This window comes from Blennius ocellaris (assembly GCF_963422515.1).
Source record: "Blennius ocellaris genome assembly, chromosome: 4".
Lineage (NCBI taxonomy): Eukaryota > Metazoa > Chordata > Actinopteri > Blenniiformes > Blenniidae > Blennius > Blennius ocellaris.
Window position 1 is genome coordinate 30,552,466 of NC_137653.1, and position 13,065 is coordinate 30,565,530.

At 43.1% G+C, this 13,065-nt stretch overlaps 1 protein-coding gene across 1 annotated transcript in view; it reads right to left on the reverse strand.

Annotated features, from left to right (window-relative positions):
- LOC308128970 (carbohydrate sulfotransferase 11-like) overlaps nucleotides 1–11,717 on the reverse strand; it is a gene marked incomplete at its 3' end in the record, with an annotated part of 49,570 nt that extends 37,853 nt beyond the window's left edge. Inside the window, exon 1 of the mRNA XM_080494696.1 lies at nucleotides 11,618–11,717. Within this exon, the coding sequence (XP_080350822.1) occupies nucleotides 11,618–11,708 (91 nt within the window). The 5' untranslated portion in view covers nucleotides 11,709–11,717. The remainder of the gene's footprint in view (nucleotides 1–11,617) is intronic.
- Between the last annotated feature and the right edge of the window lie 1,348 nt (nucleotides 11,718–13,065).

Below are 13,065 nucleotides of genomic sequence, written 5' to 3' on the forward strand. Positions count from 1 at the left end.
CATGTGACTTATAATGCAGTGTGCCTTATATATGAACAAAGTTGTAAATTATGTCAATCAATGTAGGTGCGCCTTATACTCTGGTGCGCCTTATAGTGCGGAAAATACGGTAAATGGGTCTGCAACATGGTGAGTGACGCATAAATCAACAATGAATCAATAATGAAATTCATTTGAAACACTTTTAATAATCGAATTTAATCGATTCGTTGTTGCAGCCCTGGTTCTGAGGCCAAAGTCTCTCATATAACACAGGGCTTGACAGAAAGGATTTTGTAAGTGCTTGCCCTTTGACCAATATGTTTCTGTAATTGTTTTTTGAATAAACTTATTAATATAATGAAAATGTTAATTTTGGTGTTCTCTCATTGTTCTTCATGTGCAAGCAATAATCATGTGGAGATTAATCGATATCAATCGGTGTCTAGATACAAGCGTGAGCGATGTGAGTATATTGCTTCCTTCACTGTGCATGGGTGCAATTAAGGGTGAAATTGAGATACATCGGTCACTGCGTGCCTACATCGGTAAAATCCATGGTTGCATTGATTTTTTTCACGGTGTACTTTTACCAAAAATACATTGTGAAAATTAGTTTTGCACATTGCATTTGTTTCACGTTTTATTTAACTATAATTAATATATATAATATAATATATATAATATAATTTATACCTGTGTTTCCGAGGTGCGTGAACGCAGGATGCACATTTCTACCGCAAGCCAGTGCCGCAGCATGGAGGTCCACGAGAGCAGCATAAAGCAGGTAGATGAGATCTTTAACGCACCGAAACACTTAAAATCGGGTGTTTAGAAGTACTTTAGCTTTTACAAAAAAGAGGGTAAACTTGACAAGACGTAAGGGGTTTGTAAAGAATGTCATGCTGCTAAACCATACACTGGTAGCAGGTGTTTCTCTGAAGAAGTGTTGAGCACAGCAGGTGATATTGACCATATCACTATATTATTGATGAACATGTGGACTAACTCATCTTCCTGGCAAAAAAGCCACATGAAATCAACCAACAAGCTAGGTGTTAGCAGTGACAGTGGCATTAACAGACAAATCTGTTTTCAAAAGTTTATTTCATTAATTTATTTTCTCTGTTATTAACATTGCATATGACTCAGTACGAGTAAGACACTCAGTGAGAGGCAGTCTGTTTACAGCAGCTGCTACTGCCAAATAATAGTTTGCTTTTTTTTGCATAAACAGTTGTGAAAGACCTGTCATAATTGTAAAAAGTTCTTATTATTTTTATTATTTATATTGAAAATCTTAGTTTAGTGTCTGTCTGGCAGACAGGAATATGGACGTTGCACAATTGAAAGTATCACTTTGAGTTACTCATTGATAGTGATGTTGTTGTGTACTGTTTACGTTGTGACAGTGTGATAAAACTAGTTCCAGATGTGAGGAATCGATTCCTGTTCCTTATGTTGAATCTGGTTCCAAATCCCAATGCTGTTTTTTATCTTGTGCTTTTTAAGAGGACAAAAAGAAGAAGCATAAAGTGATGCATAGTTCTACTAGATTATCAGCAAAATGTGAACTTTTTGTTAAATTTGCTGCTTAAGAGGATTGGAATAGCCAAGCAACATACGTATGATATGTGGGCTACCAAACTGTTGGTAACGGATCATTGAGGGAGTGAACCTTTACTATTCACAGTTCTTATCTCTCATAGCTAAAATAACAAGACACAGTAAGTGAAATGATCATTTGTCAGGATGTCATTTTATTCTGCCAGTAAAAATGAGCATAAAGTCAAACTTGAGGTATATTTGACTCCAATTAAAAATAACTCGACAAACATAATAGGACGTCACAAATAATTTTTACAATTTACGCTTCTGTCCATGGGTGTATTCATGCAGATTCTGACAGTACTGAAACATTTAGACAGTTAGCCTATCGGAGTTCATTTACATATTTCATTTATTGACACATTAACAGAGTCATTTCAATCACCTTAGAATAGTTGAAAACAACTGTCTGTATTTTATACAAGTATTACATTAATGATTTAAAAGGAAGGATTAAATTCTTGTGCATACTTGATAATTAATGACTAGTTTTAGACAAAATATAAATGGCAGTATCACACATTAAATTATATTATTCAGTGACTAGAGTACAACAATAAAAAGACACAAAACTGATGCATGACCGAGTCCAGTAATGTATAACACAAACTGACAAAATATGTATCAAGCGTTTTCCCCCACTATCGTCAGCGATCACGCGAGAATTATGTGATGGCGCTCTCGGGGCGAGATCTCGTTGAAACGTCACGCAAAAGATGCTGTGCCCAGCGATGGCGCGATCCACCGGTGATACCAAGTGACATTTGCCGAAAACATTTCAAAATATCGCCAAAACAACCTTGAGCCCATTCGGGTGAGTTGAGTAGATGATTCACTTGACCGAGCAAAGCCTTTTCTATCCCCAGACGTTCAGGCAAGTCAAGCCCTGTTATAGAATCACTTTATAATGATGCTATTTCTACAAACACAGATCTGCGTGATGTGAGAGTGAAACACATAATCTGTGTGTGTTGCGCTTCTTCATTACAGCTAGGGTTAATTTTTTCTTCATTACAGCTGGAAAAGGGCAGAACCTCCAGAAAAGCTGCAGAGAGCCAGTGTGCCCCTCTGTAGGAGCCAGAAGCTTCAACCTCATGATGCGAGTACCGTATTTTCCGCACTATAAGGTGCACCAGAGTATAAGGCACACCTACATTGATTGGCATAATTTACAACTTCATTCATATATAAGACACACCACATTATAAGGCACATGGAATAGACCAGTGGTCAGCAACCTTTATAGCTCAAAGCCATTAGGTTACATTTTCCACTGATTCTAACACCCAGAGAGGTGCACACACTTTATTTTGATAGTCCTACCTGCAGCCTATGCCAGGAGGACACTACACACAAAACCTTCTTCACTGCTGGTTGACAACTTACAACTACCGCTAATAAACTAAACTACATGAACTAAGCAACAAAAACACAACACAACACAATTATTACCGACACCACAAACCAAATATAACCCCCAATAATTGCATTTTAAACACCACAAACAGAAACTCCCATAATTCATTGCAGCTATCGGCTGCACTGAGGAGCTCAGGATGAATTTGTCGCTGCAAGGCATGATGTCCCATCATGCCTTGAGCGACAAATTCATGTTTTGTGTTGTTGCAGGTTATTGTGGGTTGTTGTTGGGCTTGGTGTTGTGTTGATTGTGTTTATGTGTTTTTGTTCCCCAGTTTAGGGAGTCATTATTTCATCTAGTTTATTTTGGTTTGTTAGAATGTTGGTGTGCAACCATGAGTGATGAAGGTGTTGTGTGGAGTGTCGTCCGCTCTGAAGATCCGGTTGAGAAGTTAGAGTTGTCAAAATAAAAGCTTCTGGTTGTTTAGCTGTCAAATAGCAGTCTCGAGTAGAGCAATTCTTCCATATATAAGGCGCACTGGGTTATAAGGTGCACTGGCAGCTTTTGAGAAAGTTTGAGGTATATAGGTGCCTTATAGTGCGGAAAATACGGTATTTCTATTTCAAACAACATGATGGTCCTAGACATAATAACATCTCTGCTGTTTGCTGCCACTCATATTAAACACTCACTTAAACCTGTACACACAATTGAAGACATATTGAATGCACACACACACACACACACACACAAACACACAAACACACACACGACTCGTGTGGTGTCAAGGTTATGTGTGTGAAGTAAAAACATTCAACATGCTAAAATTCTGCCATGACAGGATTCGAAGTTGTAATGGGATTTTGCTGTCCTGAGTGCAGACTCACAGGCTCCATCCCACTCTGCTCCCCTGTACCTCAGTCGGTGAAGGGTAAGTGGCACTATGCCCCAGAGTTTTTTGCACCTACACCACATTGCGGGGCAGAGTGAAGATAAGTTTAGCCTCGAGAAACAATCAGCACATATCTTAAAATAAACTTTGTTTTATAAAATGCCAGTGACAGTAAATGTCAATCAATGTGCCTCACAACTGATAAGATAAGTTCTAGCCCTATTGTAGTGGTAACAAACAGGTCTTTGGGTAAACTTGTCCCTGTTATTACATCTCACTGAATTTTCATTTCTATTACCTTGCTACAACTACAGGTATGCTGTAGCCTCATAGCTGATTAAAATGCTTTCAATGTAAGTCACCATGAATGTATGCATACTGTGACTTTCACTTGAATTGACTGAGCGTGTGCAGACTGCCAGAATGAAGGTGCATGAGCCTAAGTTCTGTCTGTTCAGGAAGGGACACATTACAGCACATACTGAGCAGCTGACCAGCAGCCATTGATCAAGGCCACTACCGCTGGCACCATGACCACGTGCTGAAGACAGTGGCCGAGACCATCTCGAATGCAGTGGAATCAAACACACCGGCAGCCTCAGAATAATACCTTTCCTGAAAGCTGGAGAGAAACCACGGCCATACCCAACAGCTGGCCTTCTCTCGTCGGCCTGGGGAGGCAACTCAAGTTCCCAAGCACATAACGTCAACTTCCTTGAGACTACACGTGGTGCTAACATCTGCCTCCTTCGAACAAGTCCTCCTACTGGAATTAACAGTCGCCTGAAAGTACCGCATGGAAGAGGCTAATGAGCCACAGCTCTTTTTAATCAAGGATCAAATTATCTCCTTCACTTGTACTATTTACTTCAGCTTTATTTATTTATTTATTTTCTCGATAACCACTCCGGGGCTCCGTGTTCATTGGAGTTTTCAGAAACCGGTTTGCATCACTTCCGCCTTGTAAGTAGTGATAACTCTGACGATAACTCCACCCCCGGTTGATGACGCATCTGGCCCCAGCCTGGTTCCTCGCTGGCCCAGGAAAGAAGCGGAGCCAGCGTTGCCCCGAGTTAGCCATTGTTAAGAACTGGTTATGGCGGTGGAAAGACAAAGAACTGGTGCTAACCCTGGCCCTGGCACCGAACTAGCCCCTGATTCTTTCCAGTGGAAAAGCCCCCAGAGAGAGCTTCCAGGTGCATCTGGATCAAAAAGTCCGGACACAAGTTGGGGTCTGATCATCCCCGGATAGGTTGCCTGAATTAGGGTGTCTAATGTTGTGAGACCCGAAACACTGAATGATTTCACGAAACATCAGTGATGTGTCCCCGAGCATCCAGAGATGTATCTATACAACAAGGACAGTAAAACCCTTCCTTTACCATGTCAAATCCTGTAATGGCAGAACTGTAGCAAACGTCACATGTAAGAAAAACAGATGTGTAAAAAACACAGCCAACTGTGAAACTGCTTGACTCGTAACTCGTGAGTTATATGTAATTTCAGGATTTGAATCTGACAGACTTTTCAACTCCAAATATCTTTAAATGCATTGACAAATCTCATTACATGTGCAAATTCTAATACAGATGATTTGATTTTTTTTTTTACACATTTAAATACCTAATTACAGTCACACAAATTACAAGAGGACTTTCGGTGATTCAGGTTCAGAAAGGGGGCTTTTCTGCCAGAAAGAACCAGGGTCTAGTTTGGGGCTAGGGCCAGATTCTATGTCTTTCCACCCCCAAAGCCCCGACCTATCAGGTCTAAATGGGTGATAAACCGGGCCCACATTGTTGCTGGGCCAGAGGGGAGCCAGACTGGTGCCTGACACGTCATCAGCTGGGGGCGGAGTTATCTCTGGAGTTATCACTACCTATGAGATGGAAGAGACGTTGAACTGGCTTTCTGAAATCTACAGTGAACACGGAGCCCCGGAGTGGTTATAAAGGTAAAAGAAAAAAATAAAGTTTGAGAATGATGTAGTAAGTCGTTCCCTAAAGTTAATAATATGAGAGAACGAGCCTTGGCTTATTGAAAAATAACCCCCAATCGTGGAGCCTTGTCTCTCAAACTGTTGTGCTGCAGAGCTCCGGCACTGTCAGTCAGCTGCAATATATAATTTAAAAGCAGTTTTCCGTTGTCGTTTCACACTTTTGACCATATTGTGGCAGGACGAAGGATGAGGCAGAGCTGAATCTTGGAACACGTCTTTATTGTAGCGAACACAGAACTGGACTGGCACAGCCCACAAAAGCCCCAGCACAGGAGAGCCCAAACCCCGCCCCTCTACCCAGAGTCCTTTGGGTGAGAAGCTAGGAAGCAACCGCCACACAGCCCCCATCCGAACACCCAGAAGGCACATCTGGGAAACCGGTCAATACCCCACAAGAGGCTTTAACGGTCGGCCACAACGGCTGCGTTGTCCCTCATGTGAAACCTCAGGTGAAACTCGGCGAGCAGGGCGTCCATGAGGAGGAGAAAACACTGGGGGTCTTGAAGGAGGGCGACCACGACGGGGAACCTGGGCCGGACACATGACCTCGTCAGCCATCATATTGGGGTTGGAAAGGCGAGCGGTGAGCGTCATGTCGCACGAACACAAGACGGGCCGAATTGAGCTCCGCCTGAACAAATGACCGTGGAAAACCGTGGTGAACGGGGCCCGGAGCCGAAAAACCGCTGGAGGAAAATGGACCGACGTCTGACCGGGGTCGCGGCGCAGAACTCACAGGCAAAAATTCCCCCAGATGCACGGGACACACAAGCACTCGAGACGGACAAACAGCGACGCAATCCGCCTTACCAGCCACATGTCGAATATCAGTCGTAAACTCGGAAATGGATGCAAACGACGCTGCTGGCGAGCAGACCACGGCTATATTACCTTAGACATCGCAAAGGTCAACGGTTTGTGATCGACATAAGGTGTGAATGAACGACCCTCCAAAAGGAAACGGAAATGACGAGTTGCCAGATATAACGCCAACAACTCATGGTCGAAAACACTATACTTGCATTCGCTATCTCGTAACTTGCGGCTGAAAAATGCAAGAGGCTGCCGAACTCCAGCCACCTGCTGTTCCACCACAGCCCCCACCGCTATATCAGACACGTCAGTCGTTAAAGAGATGGGGGCTGAAGGTGCTGGATGGGCTAAAAGAGCTGCATCAGCAAGAGCAGTCTTGGCACTCTCAAAAGCCTGGACACGATCCGGTGTCCAGTATGGATCGGAGCCTTTCTTCAATCGCAGAGCCCCATAAAGTGGCTGCAGAAGGTTTTTGCACAAGGATTGGTAGAACAGAATGTAAAAAATGCCAAAAAAGTGAATTTGTACATAAATCGATTTTTTGCTCAGCCCTACCCAGTGCTGACTGGTCATTAGGGGCAGGTGGGGCTGAGCATCTATCTACAATATTTTCTTATCTGTGAATAAAATTTCTTATATAGCACATAATTACTGTGTTGGAGCCAAAGTCCAGTGGTCACCCAACCTCATGGAAGGGGGAAGGGGGGACCACGTTTTAAGAACAAAGAGACCACATGCTCAGGCCTGGAAAAATTTGCCATTGGTCATGTGACCCTCCCCCCGGGTCTTCCTCCCCAGCACGGTGCAACACTGCAGATCAATGGAAGGGGGACCCAAAACCTCCCTCACCAGCCGGAACCTCCGGGGTGGGCCCCGTCAGGATTGGTCCACGTCGCCCTGAGCACAGCGGGAACCCGGAACACAACGCAGAGGTATAAAATCCAGCCGCGGACGCAAAAACACGTCTTTCCAAGCAGAATGTGCATCTGGACATGACGCACCTCTTCACACGGAGACAAAGGAGCACGTGTTAACGTATGCTGATCGGGCTCAGAATTTCTTCAACTCGCTGGACGAGCAGAGAACAAACCGTGTAATTACTTTTTTCTTTTCGTCACCTGGAACCTGAGTGTGCGCTGCGACCGCGCACTCCCCCACATGCCGACCTTCACCATCGTCCAACCAAGTAAGGCTTAGAGTCTGGGCAGGCAATTAGAATAACGTGATTTTAATATTGCTGTGTGTTTTCATTGTTGTGCTTGAACTCTGGACTCTGATCCCGTGTTCCCAAGCAGTTTGTGTCTGCGCGTTGGATTCACATCTACGCAAACCTCTGCACCGTGCAGCTCTCTCTCTCTCTCACCTTACCCCTCTGCTCCTAAAGTCTAATCCTGCCTAACTCGCAGATCTGGACTCTGTGGGCAAGCTGAATACACTGCACGAGCCCCAGAGCTCTCTCGTTCCCCCTCTTCGCTCTCTTTTGTCCTCTCCTCACTAACGGCTCAGCAACAGCTGTTCCTGTGCGCTCCTCCACTCCGCTTCTGAGACCGTGTGCAGTTCACTGTCCCTGGGATTTCTCGGCCACAAGACCCCAGGCGCGCTCCAGGCAGGCTCACGAGCCGGGTACGAGCCCAGTGACGTCACACTGTCGAGAAAGAGCGCCCATCTGGTGGCCGCGGGGGGGACTGCAATTTCTTGAGAGGCCGCCATTTGGTAAATGCCTCGAGTCATTGCATTCTCCCTCCGTGCGCCCCCAGTGGTCGTTACGGTCACTGCCCCGAACCAGACGCCTGCCTCCCTCTGGCATCCATTCGAGATCATTACACCCACTCACACTGACCCTCCAATGTCCGCTGCCACCTGGTGGACGCTCGTGGTCATTACATCCCCACTCACACACCCGCTTTCTCTTTCTTTGTACAGTGTTTGCTGTTAGTAGATTAGATCTCCGTGTTAGAGGACGTTTGTCGCTTGATTGTGTTGGTTTAATAAATAATTTCTGAATTATTTACGAATTAATGCATTTTTGTTAATAAATGCCTTTTAGCTGAATTGATCGATTCCTGGTAATTATTGTGTATTTATTGTTGACAATTCACTGGTTTGTAACAGTCTGTGCTGGAATCTCACACCTTCCTTGTTATTTAAGATTGTTATATTTTGCACAGGAATATTAACTAACTTAAATAACCTGTTGACAAACGAGACTGATATTTGATATTAGGTATTTCCAGTCTAGCTGGTGGTGCCCCGATTCTATTATTATTTGATAAATAATCAATGTATTCAAATTAATAATTTTTCATTAATAAATTATTGTTAATTCATTAACTTTTAAGTAATTACACAATTACTCTTCGAGTTGTTATTGAGTGAATGACTCCATTTACTAGAATTACTTCATTAATAATTAAAATTTTTCATAAATTACTTCCAGTGATTTATTATTTTCAGTAATCTATTACTTAGTCATTTTAACGCTAATAACCAACCATACACCCCAGCAAACACTTAATTCATAATAAATTATTTTTGATAATTTCTTAACTTTTGAGTAATTACTCAATTACTCTAGGAGTTGCTAATGAGTGAATGACCATTTATTTCCATTAGCAATTCCAATTTTTCCTAAATTAGTTCCAGTAATCTATTACTTTCAGTAATCTAATACTTATAGTAATTTTTTATGCTAATTACCAACCATAAATCCCAACAATGTGTGACGACAGTACTCCCTGGTTATTGGTCTGCTCTTGCTGTTTTGGGTTGTGTTTTCTCCTGATCCACACCAGTGGTTGAATGAGTGTGGCTCGCCCCTCTCTCACCATGCAGTGTGTATTACTGTAGTGAAGTGTAACTGCGCATGCTCAGGCTGTGGCTCCGTTCATTCAGACCACATGATTTTGATGCCTAGTGGGGCTTGAAGCCCCACCCACTAACAACGTCATTAGATGCTCAGAGCTGATTGGCTGGCACTGATGTAGGCACTGCTTCACAGAACCAGAGCCAGTTGAACAAACACCAGCTTGTTAGCAGCTAAAGCTAACAAACTGCTAAGAATCAACATTAAGTAGGTCGACTATATATGGGTATTGGTTTGAAACTGTTACAAGGCTCATGAGGTGAACGACACAGCGGAAGTGCTGCTGACCGGTTCAGTGAACGACTCTTTCGAGTTTCGAGCTGACTCGGGTAAGTGAGCTGAACGGCTGAAACGAGGCGAGTCGGTCATTCGTGCTGAACTTCACCTACAAGCTGACTCGAGCGTGCTGAAAGCCTCATGTGAATGTAAGGAGCCGGAAGCTGCTGTGCTTAGCAGCTAGCGTTAGCGGCTTTTAGCAGCTCTTTAACAATACAGCTGCTTTTCTCACAGGGCGACTAAAGTGAGTACTGGAGTTAGACTAGCAGCAGAACAGTGACATTTATATTTTCCTCTCTGCAGCTGGAGGCTGTAGCTAGAATGACTCAGTGAACGAGTTAAAGAGCATCAAAACTTCATCTCACATGACAAATATTTACCGGCGTTCAGCAGGCGGCTGCTGTTGATTCTACCACCTCGGGAGCGAGCAGGTTCACGTGGCGCGTGGAAAGGAGTCATGATTTAGATGGGAGTGGGAGGGGAGAAGGTGAGGAAGATGTTTATCAAGCTACAACAACAACAAAGAAGAGCGTTTCAGTGCTGTGGCGCTGCCTCTCCGCTTGGACGTGTTCAGTTGACGTGTCGGGACAAAACACAAGGAGACGTCGTTCAGATAAGTTCAAATGTCTCTGCAGTCACGAGCGATTTACACTTCAGAATGCATAAATCGCAAACAGCCAGAAACAACTGGAGAGTGTCGAAGCTTTTTTTTTTTTTCTTCTCTTCTCTAAAGGCGGAACACACAGAAATGCACTGTCGCACCGTGTCGCCTTGTGTTACTTTGAAAGGTTTTATGTGCGGAGCTGCAGAATCTACATTTCATCCATCTCATGTGAAGATATGTCAGACTTAGAACTGCAAATCTGGACAAATGTTAGCACCTACGGGAAGTTTACATCCACCAAACAACGACACAAACTACCCACCATGAGCGATAAACACTAAAACAGCTGGGAAATCTACAGCATGTCTCTAAATCCATTCATTCTATGATTAATTAAAACACACATTTTCTCGCGTTCAATAAATGCTGCCTCAAGATTGACATTTTAAAAACTTGTACTTTGGTGGAAATCACACAGCAGTCAATGACGATTTCATTTTGTGACATTTACATCACAATATTTTCGAGTGAAAACACAAGACATTCATTGCATTTTGGGAGTCTGTTTACACCACAACGCTGCTCAGAGTCACTGAAAGCACAACTTTTTGAAAACGCTCGGGCTTGGTCCAGAGTAGACGACATAAACGACACGCAACAACACCAAGTCAAGGCCTGGCTTGAGAACTACATCATCGCTTCCGTATAAATGGATATCGCTTTTATAACGTTGCTGTCGAAACACGAAACAAAAACTCCAACTCACATTACATCAAGCCTGGATTTGAACCAGGTCCTCTCTCCTGGTGACGTGACAGTGCTCACCACTTTGAAGTGTTAATGAACGTGATAACTCGTGAGTCACTGTTCAGTAAAGTGACTCGTGGGTTTTGAATGATTCGTTCAAATTCGACCATCACTAGTACTGGTAAGTAATGGTTGTTGTTTATACAAATACACACCTGCACTGCCTGGGAGTGAATCGTTCAATTCAAAGGTGGAAGGCCATGCGATTCACTAGAAAGAAACGTTGGTCCTTAAAGTCCATGGAAATGAATGAAAAGGCTGTAAAATGAGTGTCATTTGTAAAGGCGCACATGATGGACGAAGACAATGGTTCCTTGTGTGATTGATCTGGACTTCCAGCTGTTTCCAGAGGTGACCGAATACAGAGCAGCACATCAAACAAGATCATTGGATGTGATCGATTGGGTTTTGCTCACCGGGCTTCAGGCGGTTGACATAGAATATGACCATGATGAAGCCTCCCAGGCTGAGGACGAAAACCATCCGGATCACTTTGGGCTTCCTCATACTGGCAACGAGCCGAGCAACGAGCCGTGGGAGCGGCGCCCTGCGTCTACTTGATGACCGACGGGCGCATCGATCCAGCGCGCTGACCCCAGCTGCGGCCCCCCACCCTCCACATCCTCGCGTGTCCTGCTGGCGGGGCGAAGGACAAGCGGAGATAAGAGAGCTCAGGGCGCTCTCTCGCTCTCTCGCTCTCTCGCTCTCTCTCACTCACACACACGCGCGCACTCAGATCTCCTCTCGGTGTGCGGCCGGCGGAGAGCGCGTGGCCGCGGGAGGCGTGAGCGCGCAGTGGAGTTTGTGTGCGTGTGTGTGTGTGTGTGTGTGTGTGTGTGTGTGTGTGTGTGTGTGTGTGTGTGTGTGTGTGTGTGTGTGTGTGTGTGTGTGTGTGTGTGTGTGTGTGTGTGGAGGCGGGGGGGATGGTTAACCTCTTCCTCTCCGGTCTGCACAAGGGGCGGGGCTTTACCGGGGCTGACCAGCCCTGCTGAATGGTGGACCGAGCTGTCATTCATAAGCGCGAGACCAATTAAAACCATCACGAGGAAATCAAAATACAATCAAACCCCATTAAAACGTCTCTAATTTTACTTTCTGTGGTCTGATTTCAAATCTCACTTTCAACCTTGACTCCACTGACTTCCATTGTTCCATGCTTATCATACATATTCATTTGTAATTTTTAGAAGATTTGTTTTCACTTTCTATTCTTTTCATTATATTCTATTCTGTGTGGAGCAACATTGTGAAGAATTTTCTCCTGGGATTAATACATTAATCTATCTATTAATACATTCATCTATTCTATTTAACTGGAATTTATTGATGCCGTGTATAATTACTTAATTACATTGTGTTATATAATATTATATTATAGTGCAAATATTGTACATTATCAGTATCGTTTTTAAAATAAAAAAAAGATTTTATACTCATCTAGAGACAGAGTGCATGTAATTGTAAACAAAAGATGAAAAAATATCTATTTACAATCAATTTGTTTGTTTGTTTATTTATTATTCGTCTTTTTATTTATTTTAATAATCGCTTGACTGTGTATTAAACTATTTAACTGACTCACTCTTAGTAATTTTTACAGACATTTTATTACTTTATTTGTTTTATTTATTTTTTAATTAAAAAAAATGATTCCATACAATTTGTCATCTTTATACTTTACAGTGTGTTTAAATATTTCAATTTTTACTAGCTTGCTTTTTCCATTTCTTCTAAAGCCTCAGTATGTTATATTTAATTACTTACTGTTGTGCTTATAACGGTAATGTTATAGTCACTTGAATAAGTGTTACGTAAACAGATTCAATATTAATCTTTTTTCTCCAATAATATCACAATTAATAAA